Here is a 26,110-nt window from a genome sequence, read left to right as displayed (position 1 = left end):
CGTTTCTCCTTCATAGTGCCCAGTTCCTTTTCATTGCATTTGTCTGTACACACACATTTATTTGTGTGTTTGCCTATTTACTGTCTCTCTTACTAGGTTATAAATGCCATGAGGGGAGACTTCTGTTGATTTGGTTTCCCTCTGTGTTCTTAGTATCTCGCACTAAATGAATCTTCAGTATTACATGTTGAAGAAAATAAGTGTTATATGACAGTGTTATTATTCAATTCCTTCAATATAATAAAAACACTGGACTCTTTCAAAGTTTGTATGGTTTGAGTCAATTAATCCCAATGAGCTTAATCAGTTCTGGTGACTAGACAAAGTTAGGTTTGGGTCTTGCAGTCATGAGGACCCTCTCTGTGGTTTTCCCTGGGAGGTCTGGCCTAGGTAGCCACAGGCCCATTTCTTCACATCTTTTTATTTGAGCTTCGTGACACTGAGCATTTCTATAAGATGGCTTTCCTTCAGGATGTCAAATGGACACAGGGGAAAGAAAAACTTAAGTGTGGGCCAAGTAGCACAGTGAGCTTTCCTACATCTCCGTTTAGGTCTAACTTGTCAGAAAGTTGTATAAGGAGAAATGTGCTGTGATGTAGCTTAGACCAAGCCATCTTCTTCCCACGTCTCCCCAACTCTAGGACTACTTTAAATACCAGGCATTCTAGATTAACCAAAAACCTCTTTCTGGTGTTACTCCCCTTACCTACCCTCTTACCCCCATTCAGTCACTGCAGTATGAATCTTTCCAAAGTTGAGTGTCCATTTCCTTGCTCAGCTTCAACTCTTTCTACATTCCTCCATCACCTAGAAATTGACACAGAATAGATATCACTGTACAGTCTGGGCTCTAAACTGCTCCCCTGCTTCATCTCCTCCACTTCTCTTCCCACACCTTCATTCCCAGCCTCTCCAAGCAGTTTACAAGTCCTTTAGTCAGTGTTTTCTCATGCTTTGCATATCAGTTCTTTCCCCAGACATTTCTGCCTAGTAACTTCCACTAGATCTGCTCAAATGTTACCTCTCCCATGAACTCTTTCCTAATAATGGATTCTTCTCCCTTCACCTGGCACCTCTTTCTTACAGCCTGTGTTTTGTGCCAATGGAATAGTCTGTTTCCTCTTCACTGCCTCTCATCAGAATGTGAGTTCTTTGAGAACAGGAACAATGTCTTGCTCATAACTGCATTCCCATAGTCTAGCAGAGGGCCCCAAAGAGATCCAGGCGGGTAATGCCCTTTTTTTTTTTTTTTTTTGGATATCCACAAGTCCAGCACCAAAAAAAAAAAAAAAAAAAAAAAAAGAAGAAAGGAAAGAAATAGGACTGGTTTCTGGAGTTAGGAAGAGTTTTACTTCTGGGGCTATCCAACCAATGTACGTCTTCTCCAACAATAGAAGGACATGTCTAATAGATGGATTATCAAACTTCCTATCTCAGCAAGCAAAACATTGGGCATTAACTTCTAAGATCCCTGAAATACATCTGACTTTATAAATAGAAAGTCCCCTTTGTCATAACCAGTGAAGCTGGTTGTTTTTAATAAAGTCGCATCTGGAACTACTTTTTGTTCCTGCTTAATGGTACATCATCTCTCCTGCCTCCCCATCTCTACCTTCAAGCCTAATGTTTCAGGCAGACTCATTTTACATAAGAAGGTGCCCACTTGCATTAGTGGAGGCAGGAAGGGATGCTCTGTGTGGCTGGAGTATGAATGTGTTAACAGTTTAATTCTTTTAAGAATGTTCATTGAGAACTACCTTTAAAACTTGGTGATTGGCCTGACTTTTCTAGGGTGGGGTGGTCTTTGATTCATTTGGGATTGTATACCAGGAAACAGATGAAGTATATTCCTCTAGAAGAAATTAAGACCTGGAAATATGTTGGAGGAGGATTTAAGTTCACTTATTCATTCACTCATCAAAAATGAACATCTATTATGTGCCAGGCACTGTGCCAGGAGTCTGGGGGGCCTCTGATGAACAGGATAGGGTTCTGATCAGGAGATATAAATGTTCACAATGCTAACACTGGGTAAGGGTTGTCATAGAAGTTTTGGTAAAAAACTATGATGCTCAGAGGGAAATTATTCATTTCACTGGAACATGGCATCAACAGGAATGGCTTCACAGAGAAGGTATTGCTTATACCAAGCAAGCCTTGATTAAAGGGAAGGAGGTATCATTTGAACCAGAAGGAAAGGTATTCTGGGCAGAGGGATGAGCGGAAGGGTGCAAGCAGAAGCTTGGAAGAGTAAAAGAGGGTAGGATTCAGATTCATACAAAGATGTGTTTCTGATAGAGAGCACGTAGCCATCAGTTCCAGGCTTATTCATCTTTTCGGAGTCACAGAACCCTGGAAAGGCCAAATAAACTCTAATGATCTCTGCCTCCCCCTCGTACCATTATGTAGTCATTTCTATTGATTTCATGAACACTTTGTCCCCATGGACTCAGAGAGTTAAGAATCCATGAATGAATTATTTATTATACAAACATATATAACAAATTAAAAGAGGACTAATGACTTTATTTGTCATTAGCTTTCTTCTCTGAGTGTTTTCCAAAGAATAACTCATAGAAGGTCCACAATAAAGTTATTCATTGAGTATGTCTATATGTAATTAGTTGATTTTCTGCTTTTAAACTTTATGTCACTGGTTTGTTTCCTCTTCTATAATAATTATTTTACCCCTTTCGATTAGAATGATCAAATTTTCAGGGGTGTACATTGAGAATGTTAGTTGGAAAAAACAAATGTGGGAATAAGCCTGACTTCTTTTTTTAAACACTGAAGTCTAAAGCAAACTTGAGAGTGGTGTGGCTTTTCTGTGCTGCACTGTTGTCTGGGCTTAGTCTACCTTTGCAGGTAATTAATTCCCCAGCCTGCTTATTTTTTCTAGTTGGCTCTTGTTTAGCTTCCACAGAGCCCCACCCCAATGTGCTTTATTGTCCCTCTGCTGACTATTCCTACATATGGTCAAAATCAACTTACCTTCCGGGTTGCTGACATCGGCAAATTCACTGTTTGGCAAACTCTGCCCTGCTCCCAGTAACCCTTTGTTCAAGAGTGTTATTACAACGGAGTATATCTGATACCTAACAAGCCTGTCCAATCTCTTCCACTCTTAGATGTACTCCTAAGGAGAAACTCTGTGTGTTTGGATTTACAGCCACAGGCAGGATATTAGCACTCCCAGACCTGTTGGGTACTAGAGCACTGCTAATGAGCAAACAGCCCTGCCTCAATTAGTGGTTTGTGAAATATTCCTGGATATCAAATTGCTTCTGCTGCTTGATAATCACACTGGCTCTTGGGATGAAAAGCAACCTAAGTAAAAATTGTTCCCTGGTTGAGTACTGCCTTGTTGATCTAAGTTATATCTATAGACAGATTTTATATATGCCATTTCCCCAGAACCGAGGTTTGGTCTACATGTGTGAGCCTATTGGTGTTTGTATTTTCTCCTGGGAATATTTTCCATAGTATTTAGATTAGCATCTTTTCAAACTGATTCTATAATAATTATGTAGACCAGTTTATTTTAGAAACGAATTAAGAAATAAACATGGATACGAAATTGTAAACTGCCATACTGCTAATTTTCTTAGGCATGGATGTTTATTTTAGGGGGAGGGGAGAAAAAGGAGAATAGAGAGAGGGAGACAGGGAGACAGGCAGACAGACATTGGTAGAATGTTTCATTCAGAGCACACCTTAGTTTGACTCTTTCAAAATTCTTTTCTTCTTAATTACCAAGTAACCTCAGGTTGCAATAATGTTAACCCAGCAACTGAAAATTAAAGCTTCAGTATAAGTATACAGCTTGGGAAGATAAAGTAGAAAAGGGAAAGGAATTCAAGGTTTGTTATTGTATTTGAATACATTTATTGTGACAAGAATGCTGTTATAAATATTCATAAGCAAAGGCCATCTTTTTTTATCTAGGAATTGTTAAAGTGAAGATTTCAAATTGGATGGATACATCTTTTGTAAAAATCTGCCACAAGCTCCTGTTTTGAGAATAAGCATCTATTGTTAAATCTCTACTAACATTACAAATGGTCACAGCACATGCCACTTGATACAATCCCAAACTTTCTCAAGTGTTTGACTTCCCAGTGGGCTGCCCTCCTTCAGCCATCCCCCACTTCTTCCAGCCTCCTGAAATACCACACTACCCTTTGGTAAGCAATTCTGTATAGACAGCTTGTGGAGGGAGGAGTATAACCTGATGATAGCATCAGGTCCATTTATTCCTAAAGTCTAACAGAGAGTAGTTTTTATTGCTTGATAGCAAGAAGCGCTATGAGTGATTTTAATTGACACTCAAGTCTTTCAAGTTCACCTAGATATCTTTATCTATAGATAATGCAGAAAAGAGGTTGGGGGGTACTTTTCAATATTTTATTGTATTTTCTTAAATATCCTTTCTGGAATTTTCAGAAACAAAACATAAAAAAATTATATACTTTATTACAAATGGTAAACTCAGAGCGCTCCAAATCTCTTATTTACAAACAACACTGGGCAGGACACCCCAACAAACAAACATGAAATAACTTACAAAGGCAGGAAGCTGTTTATTGACAGTAATCAGCTTTCATCAAATTAAAAAATATATATATGTACATACACAGTTGAAGGCAGGCCTGAAAGAGTTCATCTGTAGGCTCAACCTTCCTTGCCCTCGCAAACCTCCCTCCCGCCTCCCCTGCCCAACCCTCCCCCCTTTGTGTTCTTAAGGAGTACTACAGAAGCAATCTACAGTCTCTATTGCAGTTTGTAAACCCCCGCCCCCCTTTTAATACTGAATGAGATCGAATGTTAGGTCCATGCAGTTCTTGGTCAATGTTAAAGAAAAGTCTATCGTTCTGTTCGCGCTGGGACAGCCCGTTCGCAAAGCGGGGCAGCCCGCAGGCGGGCCCGCTCCCTGGCTCCACGCCAAGAGAAGGCGCGCCAAGTCCTTCCCACTCGTGCACACTGGGGGCGCCGTCAGGACGCAACCCAGTCCAACTTGGATACCCTTGGCTTTAGTCCTCGGACACTTCTTTTTTTCTCTCGGTCGCAACCTGTCAAATTCTCAAGTCTGTTTCTTGTTTTTTTCTCCGTTGCCCCTCAGCCCCGACAGTCTCTCTTCAAAACGTTTGCAACTGCTGCGTTAGCATGAGTTGGCACCCGCTGTTAACGTGGTTCATGACTTTCTGTTTTAGCTGTGCCACCTGTTCCCTGAGCATGTTGGCCGTGGACGCCAGCTCCGAGTTCTGCGCTTTCAAGGTTTTCACTTTTTCCTCCAGCCTGGCGATTCTCTCCAGCTTCCTTTTCCGGCACTTGGAGGCGGCAATGCGGTTCCTCATACGCTTCCTCTCCGCCTTGATACGCTCCTGGGACTCCATATCGATGGGAGACAGGGGCGGCGTCTCGCCGGGCATCTCGGGCACGGTCTGCGGCTCCTCCTTCAGGGCCTGCAGCCGCGGGTGCTGCACCGAGATCTGCTGGGGCAGGTGGTGCGGCGGCTGCGGCGGCGGCTGCTGCTGCTGGGGCTGAGCGGGAAAGCCCAGGCCGGCCGCGCCGTAGGAGGGCGCCCCGCCGCCGCTGCTCAGCGCGCCCGGGTTGAAGTTGCTGAGGTTAGCGTAGACCGGCGGCTCGCTGTGCAGGCTGGCGCTGAAGCCGCCACTGCCGCTGCCGCCCGCCACCGAGGCCACCGCGGGAGCCACCATGCCCGCCCCGCTGACCGGCTGTGCAGCCGACGTGACGCTGGGCAGCGTGTTCTGGCTATGTAGCTCTGCCAGGGCGCGCACGAAGCCCTCGGCGAAGCCCTCCTGCTCGTCAGTCACGTTCTTGGGGCACAGGAACTGCGTGGGGGTCGGCGTGGTAGTGATGTGCCCGTTGCTGGACTGGATGATCAGGCGCTCCAGCTCGGGCGACGCCAACTTGAGCAGCCCTACGTCGGGCGAGGTGAGAAGGTCCGAGTTCTTGGCGCGGAGGTGCGGTTTCAGGCTGCCCACCGGGTCGGCTAGGTTCAGGGTCATGCTCTGTTTCAGGATCTTGGGGTTACTGTAGCCGTAGGCGCCGCTCTCGGACTGGAGGAACGAGGCGTTGAGGGCATCGTCGTAGAAGGTCGTTTCCATCTTTGCAGTCATAGAACAGTCGGTCACTTCACGTGGGGTTAGTTTGAGCTGTGCGCAGAAGTTTCGGGGCCGCAACAGCGCGCTGGCTAGCTGGGGACACTCGCACCTCTCGAGCCTTTAGCAAAGAAAGTTTAAGAGCGCGCGCCCCCGCTGGCTGATCTACCCCCTGCGCCCTCGTTCCCAGCTCGCTCCAGGGAGCGCAGGGTTAAGATGCCGCCTGCACTCTTACTTGTCCGCTCGCGCGCGCTGCTCGGCTTTAAAAAGTCGCGGTCACTCACAGAGCGCTCTTCGGGCGCAGCCGTACCTCCGAGCCAGCTGATGAACTCGCCTCCCGGGGCAACGGCTCTCCGGCGGCGCTGGGCAGCAACCGAACCCACAGTGGCGGCGGGTGGCGGCCGCCCGAACTCCGATGTCTGTCCCCTCCTCCGCTGCGAGGGGGAGGGGGACGCCCGGCAGCCGCGACTCGCGCTCGCCCAAGTTCAGCAACCGGTGCGAGCGAAGCAGAGCGCAGGTCTCTCCTCTCTCCGCTGCCTTCTTTTCTTTACCGTCGCCGCGGCAGCTTACGGCGCAGGATGGGTTTGCAAAAGTTCGTTCCGGGACCCGGGGCCACTTGTCCCTGGTCCTCGAGGCCGGGAAAGTTGCTTGCTGCTGCTGCCGCTTGCTGACTTCCCCGCGCGGACAGTCGCCGCTTTCAGCGGCTGTCAGCAGCGCCCAAACAGCGGGGCTCTCCTCCCGGAGGCGGCAGGAAAAGGGGATCTCCAGGCGCTCCCCAAAACACCAGCCCGGGCGCCACAGGCGTTAGCTCTAGGCTGTTGGTGAGAAAAGAGAAAAGAACCAGATTTGCAGTTCAGACTCCACTGCAGTCCTCCTAGCTGGCTGAGTGTCTGTCTCCCTGAGTCCGCACCTCCACTCCCGCCTCGCCGCTTCAGCTACACTCAGTGCAACTCTGAGCCCTTATCCAGCCGGAGCTCAACACTTATCTGCTACCAGTCAACCCCTAAAAATAGCCCATGATGTCACCCCAAGGCCTTTCCATTGGCTCGCGTCGCTCTCAAGGGGGCGGGCCCGCCCGTCGCCATGGAGACCCCACCCTAGAAGATTCTTCTCTGGGCCCGCGGAGGCTCACGGGATGAGGTAATGCTCCGCTGCCCTCCTACAGTTGGGCCCTTCTTTCTCCTCCTCGCTCCTTCCCCCCTCCCGCGCTCTTCCCGGCCTTCTCTTCCCGGGTCCCCGCCCCGGCGCGTCTTTCCCGGCCCGCCCGGTGCATTGTGGGCTGACGTCTTGGGGTTTGACTGCCTAGTGACGGTGACTGCCGCGAGAGGCTGGATGTTCGCAGTGTCAGACCCAAGCGGTCTCAAGTTCAGGGCTCAGGACCAGGATGCGGGAACCTGGAAGGCTGAGGATGCGAGCCAGTCGTTCGGGGCAGAGGGCGCGGGCGGGGAACGGAGTTAGCTCCCCACGTGGGGGGCTCGGAGTCGGCGCGGCTGGGAGGCAGGGTGCCGGGGCCTGTGCCCCCCCGCACTTCCGGGGGGCGGGAGCACCGCCCTTAAGGTGGTTCTGTGAGGTCCCCGAGCGGGGCGAGCGAAAGTGGGCTGAAGTTTGGGGACGGTCTTGAGAAAGTCGGTTCCCTACGTTGAGAACGTTCCGAAGTTTGTCTCTTGGTCAAGTTAAGGGGTCGCATAGCTGTGTGGCCGCGCGCAGTCACCGAGCGATTTCATGGCTGGATACGGATTTAGCTGAGTCCCCTGCACCCTCCGAGAACGTGTGGGAAAGCGTGCAGGGGTTCAGCTCTGCCTCGCAGGGGCGGGCTTTTTAGGAGCGGAATTAGGGGGGCACCTCAGCGTCTAGATGGGAAGGCGCTATCAGGGAGTCCGAAATTCTGGGAACCCGCTGTCGGTCTGCGCCCGGCTCCCGCCCCCGCGCAACACGCGCGCTCCCCCTCCCCCAGGCACACACAGTCGCAGTCCTTCCGCCCTGATTTGCCTTCAGGAAAACTGGCCGGAGAGCGGGGGGCACTCGCCCAAAATCACTCAGTAGAACCAGGAGTCTGGAGTAGAAGCAGGCTTAAATCTCTCCACTCCCTGTCTGGTAGTGGGCCCATATTCTGTGCAGCCTCTAGGAAGCGCTAGACACATGTAAGTGGTTTCTTTTCTGCGGTTATGATCTTACCCCTGCCCCCAACCCTTAGGGACCAGAGTGTGTGGTGGAAATACTGAAGTCGGGATCGTGGTTCTCTTGGGGCTAGGCCCCCACGGTGTGAAGTGTGCAAATCACAGAACTTCTTTGAGTGTCATTCGCCTCATCAGCAAGTGGAGAGATTACCGCCTTGGTCTGCCAGGAGTTAGTAGCATTGTGGCCTCCAGGGAAGTGGTCACCAAACTGCCCCTTTCCCTACGCTTTCTTAGAGTTTCACAGAGCCCCGAGGGAATGCCAGGTTACTGGTGTGATTCGGGGAGACCAGGTGTACTTTCCTGCGTGGAGCAGGAGAGGACGAAAGGGTTGGAAGTCAGCTTTTCCCCAAGCCTTCTATCTGAAACTGGGGTTTGACGTCAGACCTATAACATTTTAAATTCCTGGATTATGATTGGGACTTTGCTGCAGCTGAACTTGGGGGAATTTATCAGTGGGTTTGTAGAATAGGGCCTTAAGGTATTTGTGGCTTTTGAGATTTCAGAAACCAACAGCAGCTGGTATCAGTGGGAAATCGGCCAACTTTTCTTCACTCCAGGCAATAACCTCGCTGTCACTCCTGGAGCAGAGGATAACTGGCTACTACCAGCTAGGGACCGAGTTGAGGTGGGGGCGGGGTAAGGATACTAGTGATGACAAGATCCAGTTACTTTCCCCAAGGAGGAACATTATCTGTGGCCTGAATCATTATCTGCTGTAATCTGGGAGCTGATGTTCTGTATAATGTTTTATGATAACAACGATAAAACTTAAGTTTCATGCATCAAACACCCACTATCAACCAGGTGTTCTAAGCAATTTAAATATACCATTTTCTTCTTACAACCACTTTGACTGAACCTGAAGAAATGGGCCCAGAAAGGTTGTCTTGCTGAGATCACATAGGCAGCTGGAAATTGACCTCAGGTCTGTGTGACGTTCCCTTGTATTTTCTCCTTTCCTGTAAACTTTCTTGTAAAGTATTAATTATCTGCAGAGGAAATGGTTCTTGTGATAGGGAAGAAGTGTTCTTTCCTGAACCTCTGATTGTAACTCCTTTCAGAGCTCTTGTATTTAGAAACTTCATCTCGGGACTTTGTGTAAATATATATATATATATTGCCTAATGATTCTTTTGTGTTCATCTCTGCCTTATGTGGCATAGCAGGCTGATTTTGTTCTTGGGTTGAGAAATAGCATATTTCATCCAAAAATTAACATCTGAACATGGCAGTGGCCCTGTTTGGAGGCCTTCATTGGCCTCTGCTTTTCACCAGGAGAGATTTCTGCTCCTTTGCCTAGAAGGGGCCTTTCACAGTTCAGCTCCTCCTCTCTCTAACCTCCCCTGTCCTTCCCAATTCCTTGTCAGGAAAAGCTGGGTTCTTCTGTCCTAATGAGCAACCCTAGCATCGCCAAGTCTTAACCCGTTGAAATTTCCTGTTCCTGTTTCATACCTGCTGTGGGTCTGCAGGGAAGCTCTGCTCACTTTCTTCACTTGAGGACTGTTGCTGAGGAGGCTTCATGTTGACAGGAGCTTCTCAACTACTTTGGCTGGGGGAGAGAAATCAGCCAATCGTGGACTGGGTCTGGGCACATCCACCTGGAAGTGCACACATCACTTCTGCTTATATACCATTGGCCCAAGCAAATTACGTGACCCTGCCAACTTTAAGTCTCTGTGATCAAGCCAAGTGTCTGAAAAGGCTCTCCAGGAGTACTTGCGGAAACTATGGACTGACACTCTTCCTTTCTGTTCACCAAATGTTTGGTTCACTCTCACCCCAAAGAGTATTTGTTGACCCTTTGCTCAAGGGAGTTAGTCCTGAAGACCCTTCCAGTTACTGCATCAGCTCACTTTCCAGTTTTCTGAATGATGTGTAGTAGAGTCTGCATCAGGTCCAGATGTGTCTCTGCTTCATTGGAAGGAAAGATACCTCCCCTGCATCCCTCTCAACGTTTATGCTGGAACAGATACTCTCTCCATTTGGAGGTCACAGTAGATGCTGACCCACTGAGCAGATACTTTGAGGGTCCCCCCCAACCCAATACCCCAGTTAAGCCCTGGCTCCATTCCCTAAGTATAGTGCTCTGTCCCTTGTTCTCTGTGACCCCCTGAATTTACCTCTCACATTATCTACATTAAAGCAAGTCTTAGGGAATACATTTTAAAATCAGCCTTTAAGGAATTGCAGGATGGATGGATATAGGTGATGTCAAGTCTTAAAGATGGCCACCTTTAATTCAGGCCGCTGTTCTTTGGTAGGGACATTGCTCACAGATGTGTAGGCTTCTTGTCTATTGGACACCAGGTATGTTTGTCCAATTGGAAGCAGATGGTAGGTAATATCCTAATTTATTCTAAGGTTTTAGCATTAGGTTCATACCCCTTGACTTGATCTTTACTTCAGAGCTGATCTTCTTCAAGGGCCTTTTTTGTGGAAAACATTTCTTGATTTTATATTTTATAGTTAGGATTGAGAAATGATTGCCTCTTCTAACCTTGCACATCCCTGAATCTGTAGGTTATCTCTACTCTTTTTTATTCCTTCTTACTGAGTGGCCAGATCTTTTCTGAACTCTGTGAAAAGTTATTTAGGATAATTTCCCAGATGCATCCAGTAGCCACCAACACATGCTGCTAACTTTGTTTTATAATTTCTTGCTTTAGTCCAGTAGGTTGGCGACTTGTCTTCTAAATTATCACAGGTGATAGATTCACCAAATAGATCACTATCCTTTCAGCTTCTGATAACAATGTTCTTAGGTTGTTCCCAATGATGAATGTTGAGTAGTTGACGTGTTTATTGTTGTTATTACATCACCCCTTGTCTAGGCGCCAACTTTTATATCAGCCAGGAGCAGATAGGTTATGCACCATAACAAAATTCCTAAAATCAGTGGCTTAATACAAAAACTTTAATTCTTGCTCATACTATGTGTTTGAGGTCAGAGGGGCTCTGCTCACTGTGCTCACTCAGGATCCCTGCCTAAAGAAGATTTCATCCTGATATTTCCACAGTCATCCCAGTCACCTTAGCAGGAAAAAAAAAAAAGCACAGCAAATTCATATTGACTCTAAACCCTTCCTCCCAGGAATGAAATACATTATTCTGTTTATTGGTCCAGACCAGTTACATGACCATGCCTTCAAGGTACAGGAAAGCTCAATCCTACTGTGTGCCTACAAGTCAAAGAGCACACCTCTGTCTAGGCTAGGTGATGCTGTGGTAGCCATCCATAAATCTGGATTACAGATTCTCACTCATATTGTACATCTGTCATAAATCAACTGTGCCTGTACTTTTACCCACATCTTTGCCCCAGGACTCTGGCTCACAGAGCATCTTTTTTGTAAAATGTTACTGTTTGTTGTGGCAGAGAGAAAAGAGCATGGCTTGTAAAGCTTCTGCTGAGAGCAGTGGCCAAGCCTGATGTCAGTGGGGAGGGGCAGCAAGTATTTGTGAATGGTAATGCAGTCCACCACACCCTGCACTCCACATTCCCTCCATTCCTTTGAGTCTCAGCTACTCCAAACATTTTCCATTCCTCTAACGTTTCCTTCTTTCCATTAACTTTTTTTATCCTCAAGCACAATGCGAACTAGCAAACTCCTATTCACCCTTCAAGACCCAGCTCAAGTAAATCATTCATTCTAAAAAGTTTCTTTCACCCTATTCTCACACCTAGCCCTCAAAGTTGTCTTCTTTGGGTCTCACCACACTGGGTACATACCTGAAGGAGAGGATGTCAATCACATGAATTATTAAATGTCTTCTTTATTCCCTGACTCCAAATTCAGAAACTGCATCATTATTATTTTATATTTCCAATGCTTAATAAGGAACCTGACCCATGCAACCATGGAAGGTGCTCCATGAATGTTTGTTGAGGATTTTTTTAAAATGGCCTTTTCCATGGTGGAATTAAGGGGGTGTTTTAACAGTCACATCAAAAATGGTACCTGGTTTTGTTACATAATATATGGAACATGTCAAACCCCCTCGCTAAAATGTTAGTCTGAAACAGCTAGTACTTCTACTCTTACTTTGTTTTCCCCATCCACCCTATTTATGCCTGGATCAGTCAGGATCACCTAAGTTATGGTACAATAAAAACTAGTTCCAAAATTTCAATGATTTATGATCTAAAACAAACAGGTAGTGGGAAAATGGTATTTCTTGCTTCTGCTACATATCTGTCAAGGTTGGGAGGGTCTCCATGCCATGTTCCTCTGGGATCCAGACTAATGGAGCACCCACTTTTGGTAATGTAACAGATCTCATGGTAGAGGAAAAGAGAGCCTTAAAGGGTCTTACCTGGGCAATTAAGTGTCTGCTTTAAAATGCCAAGTGTAGCTTCTCATGATTAATTGGCTAAACCTTGTCCATAGCTCCTCCCAGCCACAGGGGGCCAGGAAGTGCAATCCTGTTTGCCTGGAAGGCAGAGAGCTGGAAGTATTTGGTGACCAATCCTAATGACTCCCACACTGGCTTTTCTTGGTTCCCCAAACATGACAAACTATCTGTTGCCCAAGAACCCTTATATGAGCCGTCCCCCTCTTCCCTGTTCTTCAGCCAATTTCTTTCTTTGAATTTAGCATCCTCCTCCCACCTAAATTAGATTTCCCCTCTTACACTCTCTCAAAAGTACCTATATTTCTTTCTTTGTAGTTATTTGAATGTGAAGAGTAATGAATAACACTCCTTTCTTGAGTTCAGAATCAGCTGAAAGTTTGACACAAAGAACAGATGAATGGGAATCATGATGTCACCTGGATTGGAGTTCATGGTAGACGTGAAGCCACAGTGGGTTTCCTGATGTTTTATCCCTGAATTAAACTAACCTACTAACCCTGGCAAATTTGGGCAGCTATAGGTTGCTTCCAAAGGGGCAATACATGTATAACTCCTTTTGCTGAATTAACTCTGAAAGAGACAAGTTGCTGAGATGGGCTTCCTGGGGTTTTCTTCTGAAATAAGACAGTAATTCACTCCCTTCCTAGAGTAAGTAAATAGAGACCTGCTTATAAATGTCTCTAACAAATGTCCTCTCATGGATGTTGAGGCTAGGGAAATGGTAGTTTCCTCTTAGCAGTAGAATTAAATATGTTATTGTGTATACTTTGTATAATTCTGTATTTTTTAAATTTTTGTTTAAGGTCTCTTTCACCAATCAGAGGCCAAGCATCAAGAAGGCAGAAGAAAGTATCTCTTCGTCTTCACTGAATCCACAGCATCTAGCATAGCATAGAGAGTATGCTCAGTCAATCTGGGTTATACATCAGACCCTGTGGAAGTCCTCTTGGGTCAACTAGGTTTTGGTCAAGGAGGATTATAGAACTATTGTATAAACATCACTCTTATGGGCTTGCCTAGTCTGCACTCAAAATTTCCACAAAGCTTATAGTATCATAAAGTAGCTAGAGTCTTTCTGGGTTATCGTCAAAGACCTGTCCTTCTCCCAGTGAAGGACTTCCTTTGGCAGCATCTTAGATACTTAAATACTTCTAGCCACAGAGTGGGGATGTGATACCCAGAGAGCAGTAGTAATAATTCTGCTTAGTGCTACTGATTGGACACCATCAGGAATACTGGGGGTACGAAACTTGGAAAGCAATTTTGGCCAACCGTAGAAATCTGAGAGTCAGCTACATGGTAAGAGACTTGAAACCATGCCCCAAGGGGAATAACTGAAGGAACTGGGATTATTCAGCAGGGCATGGGGTGGGTATGGTAGGGACAAGACAGAGCACATATAGGGCTTCCCAAATAGTGGTAATTGTCACATGGGAGAGTTGACTTATTCTGTAGGCTTTGAGGTCAGAGTTAGACTAATGGTTAGAAGTCAGAGAAGAAAACTGCTATAATTAAGGAAGAACTTTCTGAAATTATTGATCAGTAGGACAGTTACCTTAATTGTAGAATTGCAGTCTCTCCACTCAACACATATTTATTGTCTGCTATGTTCCAGAAACTCTGTGAGTTAGTTAATGGTAATTCCTAGTGAGCACATAGTACTTATGGTAATCATCACTTTATTTTCACAGTTCATAAAAGCTATCTTAAATAGTCTCATTTAGAATTTGGGATTTGTTGCTCACATTAGTGGTTTCTCAATTCTAGAGTTACACGTTTTTGCTCACAAAATTTGTAAACTTGGGTTGATGTTTTCTTGTGTCCAATGTTAGTTATATGGACATTCTTCTGTCAACACAAGCATTTTCATATCATAAGAGAAAATTACCCATACTTAGGATCACTCAGGAAGATGAGGTACTCCCTTATTGTCTGTGGTAGAAGAACTGTAAGTATCCACCAAGCCACTTTCCTTTTCTGCCTTGGCACCCAGCTAGACTGCATTTCCTGGCTCCTTTGCAAGTAGGTGTGCCTGAGTTTTAACCATTGCAAAGAGGGTCAATAGGATGTGCATCACAGGCCTGGTTCATAAAACCATCTCCCTATCTTCTGATAAGGGACTCCAAGGTCATACAGAGGGATACAACCACAGAGAGAAGGAACCTGGAAATCTGATGAAGGTTGTCTAAAACTCACAAATGGTCTCACTGGACTTGGAATGTGAAATCAACTTCATTGTGTTGATGAACTGAGATTTAGGAGTATATTTGTTAGAACTGCCAGTGTCATCCTGCTGCAGTTGGTGCTGCAGGAGGACCTCAGGGATCCCAGACCCAAAGTTAGGGATTCTTCCTAGTTTTGTACCAGTTTGAAGAGAATGAGTGGAAGAGGCAGAAGTACAGAAAATGGCACTTAATTGCATACTGAGGCTTCCTTTTGCTAATATTTTCTTCCCATCAAACTTATAAACTTCATAAGTCATGTTAGCATGTCTTATGTCCTCTTCTGTATTTAATGGTTCAGTGAGAACTGAGAAATGCCTGGTGCTTTGGGGATTTCAGAAGAAATGCAGATATCATATATTGTTAAAACATTCATCAATTCAATAGTGTTTGAGTGTTTACCATAGGCCAGCCACTGGTGATCATGGGGAAGAAGAGCTACAGGCCTGCCTACAAGTTGAGGGATAGCAAGGAAAATGTATAGAAAGGAGGTAAGACTAATCCAGTATGATAATGTGCTGAGAGAGAGGAACAGGATTCTCTGACTGTATATGGCACCTAACAAGGGTAGAGGTCAGAGAATAGTTGTTAAAAGGTCATGAATAAACTTGAGACTTCCAGGATGAGTAGAAGTAGCCAGAAGAAGTGGAGGTGGTGGAGAAAGAAAGTGTTCTAAGAAGATTGAGGACATACAGCAATGCCTGGTGTTAATGAATGTAGGGCATGTTTGGAGGGACAAAAGGGAAGCTAGAAAGAAAAAGCGAGCATGAGTATGAGAAGAGGGCTTTGTGGTTTATGTGCACGTGTACTGAAATGCACCCGGAAGGCCTTGCACTATGTATAGGCATCAAGCACTAGATGTGTATGCATGTACTTAGGAGGAAATATGACTGGTTAACCATCAAGATGTCAGTGACTGCTGTTTGGGTAAATTCCACTGGCCTTGTGCTTCCCTATTTGTTTTAAACTTTTCTTCAATAAACATGTACACTTGCAGTTAAAAATATCAAAATGCTTTTTTAAAATTCTTATTGTGACTATTGTAGCTGCTGTCCCTTACGGGGTTCTCACAGCAGTCCTCTGAGTATGCTGAGGTTCAGAGCTGATTCACAGCAAAGCTGCAACTAGACTTCCTATGGTCCCTTTCAGTCCCCACTCCATTGCACCTGCACATTTCTAAGAAGTGATGATTACTTTTCTAGGAACCACAGACATTGGTGAAGTGTTGCATGTCTGTGTGTATGTGTTGTTGGCAACCTGGAGAAACTGGGTCAAAGTTCTCATGATATTGACCTATCCAAGAGGCTTCCCCCACACAAAGGATGGTCCTGAACCTATTCTGAAAATTTATCTTTTCTGTGATTCTGTCATGTCCTTTGCCTGGTGATTTGGCAGGTGGGGAGGGGGCTTTTGATAATTTGCTAAAATGAAGTTAGGGATTTGATTGTTCCTAATTACTCTGTCAACTTACATCTTTATCTAGCATACTGATGCTTGGCCAAACCAGTGATAATGATTATTTGCATTGAACACTCATACCTGAAGATCTGGAAAGACTATATTAGTATTCTTTAAGTCATGCTATGGCAGTAAGCAATCACCCAAATCTCAGAGACTTGAAACAATATGAGTTTATTTTATGCGTGTTACAGGTCCATCTGAATTCAGGTCTGAGCTCTTTACTGCAAAAACCCAGGCTGAAGGAGCCTGTCTGTAATATTGCTGGTGTATGTCACAGGAAAGGGATAATACCATGGGATGGTTCCTAGGAACACATATCACTTCACCTTTCTTCGTCTACAGACCACTTCCATTCACCTTTCACTGGTCAAAGTTTACTGCAAAGCCAACCCTGAGACAGGGAGGAGAGGGCTTGATGGGGAGGGGAGGCGAATGTTCTGACAAACACCTCAGCTCTCTGAGTCTTAGGTTCTTTAAAATGAAAATAAGTAAAATAAGTGCATTACAGTATATTCAAACCATGGAATACTTTGCAGTCATTTAAAAAGATGAGTTAATAATCTTTAAAGAAATGAGTTGACCTGTAGGAGTACCCAGGATGTAGCATTAAGTGAAGAAAGAAAGTTGCAGAGTAAAGTGCATAGTGTGGCCTCTTTTCTGGATGAATTTTTAAAACCTACTTTGAGAGCATTTGTGTGAGACCGTTAATCAAAACAGCTTATGTTTAATGAGTGCTTCCCAGACACTGCTAAGTGTTTTTATATATGCATTTGCTTACTTAATCCCTGGAAAAACCAGAAGAGTAGAAAGCATCAAAGGGCTACTATCAGCTACTTTAGCAGGAGTTGTGATTAGAGATATGATTTTACTCACTTTAAACATTAGATCATTTCTGTAAATTCATGTTTGTCACAATAGGTGAAGCAAACCACAAAGTTTGAGTGCCATACAGTACCAGGCACTTTATCTTCTGCTCATTGACCCACAGTGGAGGTGGCTTAGCCTTCCTAAGGTCCTAGTCAGTCTTCTCTGCAGATACCACCACTGCAGTTTTCTAAGTAGTGACAGTAGCTTTTCCTGGAACTGCCTACTTTGGTGTCCTGTTGCACGTATATAGTTTGCAGTCTAGAGAGGGTCAAATTCAGGGTCACCCCTGCATCTCATTCTCCAACCCAAGCTGGACAGGCAGAATCTACTAGGGACATATTCTTCTCAGGGAAGATTGAGGTGAGAGCACACGGAGCTTTTTAAGGCCTAGATATGGTTGCCGTTTCTGCACACCCTCTGTTAGCTGAAACAATTCATACGGATAAATTCAAATTCAGTGGAGCTGAGATGTCATAGAGGGAGGTTGCAGAAGGAGGAAGTATTTGCTGTAGAATAATCAACTACAATAAGCATGAATTTCATAGTTAAAGTAAGAAAATGAAGAAAAGAGAATATTGGCCAAGATGAGTTTAAATCATGTTCAATACATTCCAAAGTAGCATTATGCATTTCTTAAAAATAAAAATTCCATATCTACAATTATAGTGAGCATAGTTGTATTTAAAGGACATTTAATTAGCCAGAGTATTCATTGACTAGGTGGGCAGGTGAGAGTTTACACTAGCTTGGCTTATGCTGCTTGTGATGTGACATTCGTAATAAGCATAATTCAGAGACTATTTAATGGCCCTCTGTGTATATTACTGCTACTTGTGTGGCCAGATGCAATCTAAGCAACCAAAGTCATGAAATCACAGGCTTGCAGAATAGGAAGGGCTCTGGTGCCCATAGTAGGCAGGTGCCTCCTAACTTGCAGGGATGTCTGCTTTTGCCAGTTGTGGTCATTCTTAACTGGGTGTGTCTCACATTGCTGGAAAATGGTTCTGGAAATCAAAACTCCTTCATTTAACCAATGGGAACACTGATGTCCCCAGCCATGACTTACCTGAGTGACATAGGAAGTTAGTGGTCAAAGATGGAATGGAAAATTCGGGAAGACATGGAAAGCCAGGTGTCTTTAGTGGGCCTAGAACCTTTTACTTTGTTTCTCTGTACAACCCAAACCTTAAGCCTGTAGATCACTTGGAAGCATTCAGCAGGCTCTGAAAACTTCCATGACTCTAATGCTGCTGTTTCTACACCTACAGCTTCCTCTAGCCTGAAAGAACCAAGCACTTAGAGCAACTACCTTGGAATCCTCTGAAGAAACACCGCTGACACACAATGCTGAGAAAGAGTACATGTTAAATTCCTTAAAACACTGTCCAGGGAAACAGGCCTGTTTCCTTTCTCTTCTGAGTAATATCTGCCAGGATAGCTTATGAGAATCAATCATATGCATGCAAAATGTTTTATTAAATAATTTATTTATTAGGATTAAAAGTCCCATCTCAAGTTTCTGACATTTACCCAACACCTTTTTCCATTTTTATGTGTCCACTTCCATGTCTAAAATAATGTTTTCCTCTAAATAACTCACTTCTTTAAAACTCAATAGATTATAAATAGATATTATTATATTGCATTGAATTGGATTCTATGGTAAGTGGAAAACAAGTATTAATTGCCACAGCCATTTAGTTAAATGAAAATATTATCGCGTTCCCTCTGGCCGCAGAGAGAGACACGACAAACATCTGAAGCTTTGGAAGTTTATTGTGCACAGTCTTCCTTTCTTTCCCTCTTTTCTATCCCCTTCTCTCTTTTCTTTCTCTCGCTCTCTTTCCCTCTGCTTAACTCTCGCCTGCTTCGGCCGCTCCGCTTCTCCCGCTCGGCTCACACCTGCTTCGGCCACTCCACTTCTCCCACTCGGCTCTCGCCCTCGCTCGCACTCTTCTTCCTCGCTTCTACTCCCCCTCCCAGGAAGTTACCAAGCTTATATACACTTCAACCAATCAAGGGAGAGTACACGAGGTAAACGGCGAACAGCTGCAGGTATAGAATAGACACACGAGAGAGGCATGCACTAATCACATTGTTAACTAGCTAATACTGTATAGCCAACCGCTTTTGGCTCAGCGCCAGGCCCAAGGCTGGGAGTCCCGGGTACCCCGACAAAATATAAGTACAAAAACATTAAAATAGATTTGTCCATGTGCCACTGGAAGTTGGCCCTTATTCTATAAGTGGTAGGCATATCAGCTTTGGAATCAGGTAGACTTGAGGTCAGATCTTAACTCACTTACTTTGTGGTATATAAGATAATTTCCTTAAATGGTTTAGCATAGTTTCTCATCTGTAAAATGGATTAACAAAAACTATCTCACACCTATGTGCTTGTGTGTATGTGTGTGTTCAGAAAAAATCTAGTGTCATTCCTAGCACATAGTAGGTACTCAAAACATTTATCTTCTTTTTTCCTCAGTATTCTTTTTTTTAACATTTCAAAATGACAATCATGAATTGTATTATCAGATAGATGAATCATCTAGAGACAGTATTAATTTCACCAGAATAATTTACCCATTTCCCACCATGGACTAGGGATTATACTATGACGAAGACTCAGTAAATGGATTTGGAATTAAAGTCTTGGATTCAAGTCCTGGTTGAGTCTTTCAACAACTCTGAACCTTAGTTTCCTCATCTGAAAAATGAAAGAATTCATTCCTACCACAACAGCTTAAGGGAAAACTTTTGGTTAATTGATAGAAATTCCTTTTTAACACACATGTTATATGATGCATACATATATATATATATATAAAATATTACATTATATATGTAATACATTTTATTACATTATATATGTAATATTACATTATATATGTATATGTTATATATATATATATATATATATATATATATATATATATATCCTGAAATAGTTTGTGTTCTGCAGAATTGTATATTAAAAATAACAAGGTGCTTGCAAAAATTAGGTTTGGGGCAGATCATGGAAACCTGTATAATACTGTGACCACATAAAACTCTAAATGTCCTAATAAAAATAATAGAGCTAAAAAGTCCTGTTAACCTTTAAATAACTAAATATGCATAAACATACATGCTACAACTATTATAGGATGCCACCTTAAAACTAGTGAAGGTTGCTTGAAGGAAGAGTAAGGTAGGGATGAGCTGCTGAGTCACGGAGCAAGGACAAATGCTCAAAGACAAGGGGCACTGTGCAAGAAGCTCTTCCAAGAAAGAGCATGTAGGCAAACAGCCTAGGAGTGGATGGAGGTAGAAGGGCATCACGTCCAGTACCTCCAGCACTCTTTTTCTGTGGTGACTGCTTTCAACTGTGTCAGTGTACCTTCTGTTCAACTGCTTCTCCTCCTGGGAACAAATCTTTAACAACCTGGGGAGAATCAAGCAGCTTGCATGTTATTCTGCTGTCATTCCTCTGGTCATCAGTCTTATCCTGTCTTACAGTGACATGGGTCACAGCGTCAGTGCTAGAGCAGAGTTGTCTACACATGCAGGTGACAGTTCACAGCTCTCCTTGAAGTCCCAGCTTCATAAGCAGAATACAGTGAATCCCAGAGGTGGAATTCAGTGAGAATTCCACTGTCCCTCCCTTCCCAACCTGACACAGATACTGTCCTCTATTCTCCTTAGTTTCACAGTTCCTCTTCTTCACTAGCCTGTGAGCTCCTTGAGAGAGGTCTCTGTCATATTTATCTATAATTCTCTAAGGGGGAAGTGCAGAATGGATGCATTACAGGTGAACTTTGTAGACAAGGAGAAACTCAGGACCCATTGAGGAGGTCCAGGCCTTATATGGGGTCATCATGAGATGTGGGGATGGAGGCACTCCTCCAGGACAGGGATACTGTCCCACTTAGCTCTGTCTTCTGCTCTCTCACTTAGCTCTGTTGTTCCCGCAAGAGGCAGGGACTGCCTGGTGGGTCCCAGCCCTCCTTCACACAGGAGGAAGCCCAGTTGGAGCTAGCAGCACATCCTTCTCCTCAGCCTACTCCCTCCTTTTCTTCCTTCCAGTGTTTACTAAATCCTTATTCCATGGCAGGCATTTTACCAGGTCTGGAGAGAAAGTGGTAACCGACAGCAATGACGAAAAACGCATGATGCTTCAGTATTGTTTAAAGCTTAAGTGCTTAACCTCTGAGCCCGATTGCCTGGGTCCAGTATTCGCCTCCATCTTTTGCTCACTATATGAGCTTGGCCAAATTCTTCTCTGGATCTTCATTTCTCATCTTTAAAATAAGATTCATGATGGAACCCATTTCAGGGAGTTATGAATTTCAGTAAATTGATATGTACTTGCAATAGTACTTGACAGAGTAAATGCTGAACACATATTAGCTATAATTGCTAGTATTTAGTTGCTATAGATAATAAATCAGTCAGTTAATAGAGAATAACAATAATAAGTGTTATGGGTGTAAAGAACTGAGTGGGAAATACCGATAACCTGAACGTTTTTCTTGTGCTGTACCTCCTTGAACCAGTTGAACAGATAATTGGTATCTCACATGGAATTCAGTAACAATAGGGCCTGTGGACCCAGAAGCTGTCTGAATACCCATCTGGGTTTAAGGAAGATGGGGATGACAGAAAGGAACCCCCTGAGAATATAAATGCTGAAACTGGCAGGAGAGTGATCTAAGGGGTTATGCCAAGTAGAGAGGAAAGACTAGACGATCCCAGGCAAGAGCAAGCCACCAATGACCAGGTATTGAGGACTGTCACCTGAAGTGTATACACTTGGCCAATTTTGTTAATAGAACCTTCATTCCTACACTACCAGTTCAAGTGTCACTGGGGAGCACTGTGTCATGTCTTTCAAACACTGACGCCTTCCATATTTCAAGGATTCTGGAGCTCCCACACCAGGTCATCATTGTGACCCTCTCTGCCCTGCCCACTGGACTCTGCATCACCAGGGGTGCTGGGCCACTGTTTTATTTCTTATGAATTAAAGAAAGAAAACATAAAGAGCAAACATTTCTATGTATTGCAGTCTAAATTCATCCCCAATCTCTAAGTTTAAATCAGTACATGGTACCAGCCATGTACAGTTTGGTCAACCTTGGTCACGTCATTTTGTTTGCCTGTTCATTCACAGGTATGCATTCAATGAATACCAATTGAGCAAGCCTTATTTGCTAGCATGACAGGTAGATAGGTCACTTGGGGCCTCAGGTTTTCTATCCTTCAAGACTTGGGCCAGAGTGCTGGTTTTCAATGGTAGTATAGACTACTAACCTCTGTTTTATTAAACAAAAGAGAGTAGGTTCAAGGTATTCCTTAGCCGGGCACAGTGGCACACGCCTGTAATCCCAGGGGCTCAGGAGGCTGAGGCAGGAGGATCTCGAGTTCAAAGTCAGCCTCAGCAACAGTGAGGTACTAAGCAACTTAGTGAGACCCTGACTAAAAAACAAAATAGGGCTGGGGATGTGGCTCAGTGGTTGAATGCCCCTGAGTTCAATCCTGGTACCAAAAAAAAAAACAAAAAAACAAAAAAAAAACCACGTTACTCCTTGATCAGCTTCAACTTCGCTCTTTCTCAGGAGAGAGGAAATGGTGCAGTGCCAGCTAACAGCTGGAATCTTTACTGTTGTTACTGGAACTCATTTTCTCCACATAGATGTTTGCTAAGGGAGCTTCTCTTGTCACAAGGTCTCCATAGAAAGATTTGCAAGCTGGATAATCTCTGAGTTATATTCCAGCTTGACGCTCTCAAGGTCCTTGGACAATTTTCTTTATTTCTTTTTGTTCAACACTTTCATGTGCTTATTTCCAAGAGTCCACAGGGCTGGGCTCCCTGGGCTGTCACAAGGCTAATGCTTCAGTTGTGCCTATCAGTGTCCCTGACCTCTGGCTCCCCCTCATCTTGATCTCCTCTCCTTATTCAGACCTTTTTCAGAGTTTTTATATTAAAGAATCCTATAAAGATTTTGAGTGTGTCTCCTCACACTTTGGCGCTGGGCAACTACTAGTTGGGTGAATTTATGAATTCTTAATATTTGTGAAACACACTCTAACTTTTGGATTATTTGAATTCTTTTGCAAGGGTATTAATTCTCAACATGGGATTGCTAGATCCAAAGTTCTAAGCAGACTTCACGTTTGTATTACCAACCATCAGATTGCTGTGGTGCTTATGTTTTGCGTAAATGGTAGCATTGCTGATAACACTTGTAATAATTATTTATAAAATTAGCTTATATGGTTAATTAAATCAGGGAGTACTTCTTCTCCCTTATTTTCTGAATATCAATATTCCCAAACTCTAGTAGTTTCCCTAAAATCACTTAGATCAGTGCTTTGTGCTCTGAACTTAGCTAGAGAAAAAGAAATGGGCCTTTCCAAGTCTGTACTCTGCAGTTCCAAGTCTGTACTCTGGTTCGGGCTGGGATGATGGTGATGGTGGTGATAAAGATAACTATAACATCCCTGTGAGAATGCTGTTAGCCCATTTTATACACAAGGAAACTAGGGCTTAGAGGCAAGGTGATTTGCCCTCAGTCAGACAGCTGAGAATTGGCAAAGACAGGATTACATTTGCTTCCATGTGACTCAAGGCCAGTCTCTTTCTACTCAGCTACAGGACACCACTCCCCAGGTGGATGCTGAGGGTCAGGAACCTCCTGGGAGCAGCAGGTTTGTCGAGTTTTGCAGGGTTGAGCTGTTTATCATTGTGGAGGACACTCATCACTGTGCTAATTACATTAATTGCTGCCCACTCTGCGGCTAGGTGGGTGGCTTAACAACACCTAGCAACGTGGCAATGATGCCCAGACCTGCCTTTATGCCTGCAAACATTGGCCTTTTTAAGGAAAAAAAAGAAAAACTCCTTCCTGTGGTGGCCAAAGATAGTAATTATAGGTTCTATTGGTTGGAACTTAGTGACTCTCTACCATTTAGGGGAAAGGTCAAACCTCTGAACTTTGCCCTCCATCAGCCTCTTTACAGGAAGAGGGAGGGTGGATGAAGACTTATTAAGCATCAAGTGTGCACTTGACATTTTATTTAAGGGATCTTTTATAATTCTCATGATTGCCCAGAAGTAGGTATTATCTTATCCTAATTTGGTTTATAAGAGAACTCAGTCACCTGCTTGGTGTCACAGAGCTAGGGACTGTAGGAATAGGCTTAGAACTAGAGACTATCAGAGGACAAATTTAGTCTCTACACATTTCCCTACCCCACAACTCCTCTCCACAGGAGACTACTCTTCTAATGCTTGGAATTAAATTATGGACCAGTGGTTCTGTGGAGTTCTCTGTTCCTAAGGGATGAATAATTGAGATTTTAACCTCCCAACTTCCATCCCTTCCATGAACTTCTGAAGGAAATTAAACATAAATTAAATGTAAATGTACAATGTTTTCCAGTTGACTTTTAAGAGGTAATTTGAAGACTACATCTGTATACTAGTTGGTAAGAGATGGAATGGCCTTGACAATTCATTGTAATTGGGCAAATGACTTAACTTCCAGAGACCCAGATAACAGAGGATAATTTAGGAAGTAATTGACTTTGGAATGCTGCGTATTCCCATACTTCGTGGGTGTGCCCATATCTATAGGTGTAGGTATATATCAGTAAGTGTGTTTGTGTGCGTGTTCTTCCAGGAAGCCTTGGAGTGGCAATGGACTTAGATGATTTGGTTCCTGTCATACCTACTGCTATAGTTTGGATCTTGAATGTTGCCCAAAGGCCAAGTGTAAAAGGCTTGGTCCTCAGCTTGATACTATTAGAAGGTGGTGGAAAAATCTTTAAGGAGAGCCTAGTGAAAGGTTTTGGATCACTGAGGGCATGACTTTGAAGGGGATTTTGGGACAATCGTTCCTCTCTCTCTTTCTCTCTCTTTTGTGTCCTGTCCATGAGGTGAATGGGCCTCCTCCAGTAGGTGCTTCCATCATGATGTCCTATACTAGCCCAAAACAATGGGGCCAATCAGTCATGAACTAAAACCTCCTAAACTGTGAGCCAAAATAAACCCTTCAATTTTTAAGGTGATTTATCTCAGGAATTTGTTACGGTAATGGAAAGCTAACACACACACTCACACACTGGTGTGTATGGTTTAAGTTATATTTTACTAAAGCTCAAATCAACTACATTTTATGATGATACAGGTTAATAGTTAAGATATTTGGAGGTAGACCAGTGTTTGAGTCTTGGCTCTGCCACTTACAAGCTGTATGACTTGGGCAAGTCCTTTAACCTCTCTAGGAATCAGTTTTCTTGTTTCTAAAACTAAGAACAATAAAAATTCTGACTTCATAGGATTGTTGTAGATCCAAGGGAATTTTTGAGGGCAGGAACTATGTCTACACATTTCTTTGCACCCAGACAGAAGGAGGTTTGGGAAGAGCAGGCTTTGGACTTAGAAAATGCCCTGATTCTGAGGGCAACATCCCATATTGGCTGTGTGACCTTGGAAAAAAATATTTAATTTCTTTTCTGAGCCCCACATTCCTCATCTCTACAATAGAGACTTGCTACTCCTACCTCAAATGATTGATGTGTGATAAGGTGGGACTTGTGAAGACCTAGCAGAGCAGTTGGCACATAGGTGACATCCAGCAAGCCTGGTTATCTCTCCCTTCTCCATTCTGGAGCCTCATATTCAATAATGGATGGTTGAGCTCCTGTCTGATATGTAGAACCCATTCCTTTCTCTCACCCTGTTTTTTTCTTCCCCTTTCCATTCTTTTTCTTTCTCTTCTTTCCCTTCCTTCTTTCTCCTTTGTGGTCAGCTCTGTTCTGCTGTGATTGCATCCCTCCATCCTGGCCACCATCCTTTGTCCCCTGGATTGCTGCCACAGTCTCATAACCGGCCTCCTTGCCTCCCTCTGGTTCCATCGTTCAG

At 44.0% G+C, this 26,110-nt stretch overlaps 1 protein-coding gene and 1 long non-coding RNA gene across 2 annotated transcripts; one reads left to right on the top strand and one right to left on the bottom strand.

Annotated features, from left to right (window-relative positions):
• Positions 1-4,390: 4,390 nt before the first annotated feature.
• On the bottom strand, positions 4,391-7,091 carry Jun (Jun proto-oncogene, AP-1 transcription factor subunit). Its single transcript, XM_047562473.1, has one exon. The coding sequence runs from the start codon at positions 6,138-6,140 to the stop codon at positions 5,136-5,138; it is 1,005 nt and encodes a 334-aa protein (XP_047418429.1). The 5' UTR covers positions 6,141-7,091; the 3' UTR covers positions 4,391-5,135.
• A 398-nt stretch (positions 7,092-7,489) lies between these two features.
• On the top strand, positions 7,490-15,870 carry LOC124991726 (uncharacterized). The gene is made up of 3 exons (XR_007109933.1): positions 7,490-8,263; positions 12,968-13,102; positions 13,456-15,870. It is a non-coding gene; the product is annotated as an uncharacterized LOC124991726 (long non-coding RNA).
• The last annotated feature ends 10,240 nt before the right edge of the window (positions 15,871-26,110 follow it).

Source organism: Sciurus carolinensis, chromosome 1, assembly GCF_902686445.1.
Source record: "Sciurus carolinensis chromosome 1, mSciCar1.2, whole genome shotgun sequence".
Classification (NCBI taxonomy): Eukaryota; Metazoa; Chordata; class Mammalia; order Rodentia; family Sciuridae; genus Sciurus; species Sciurus carolinensis.
Note: the sequence above shows the minus strand (reverse complement) of the source record. Positions and strands in the feature narration are given on the sequence as shown.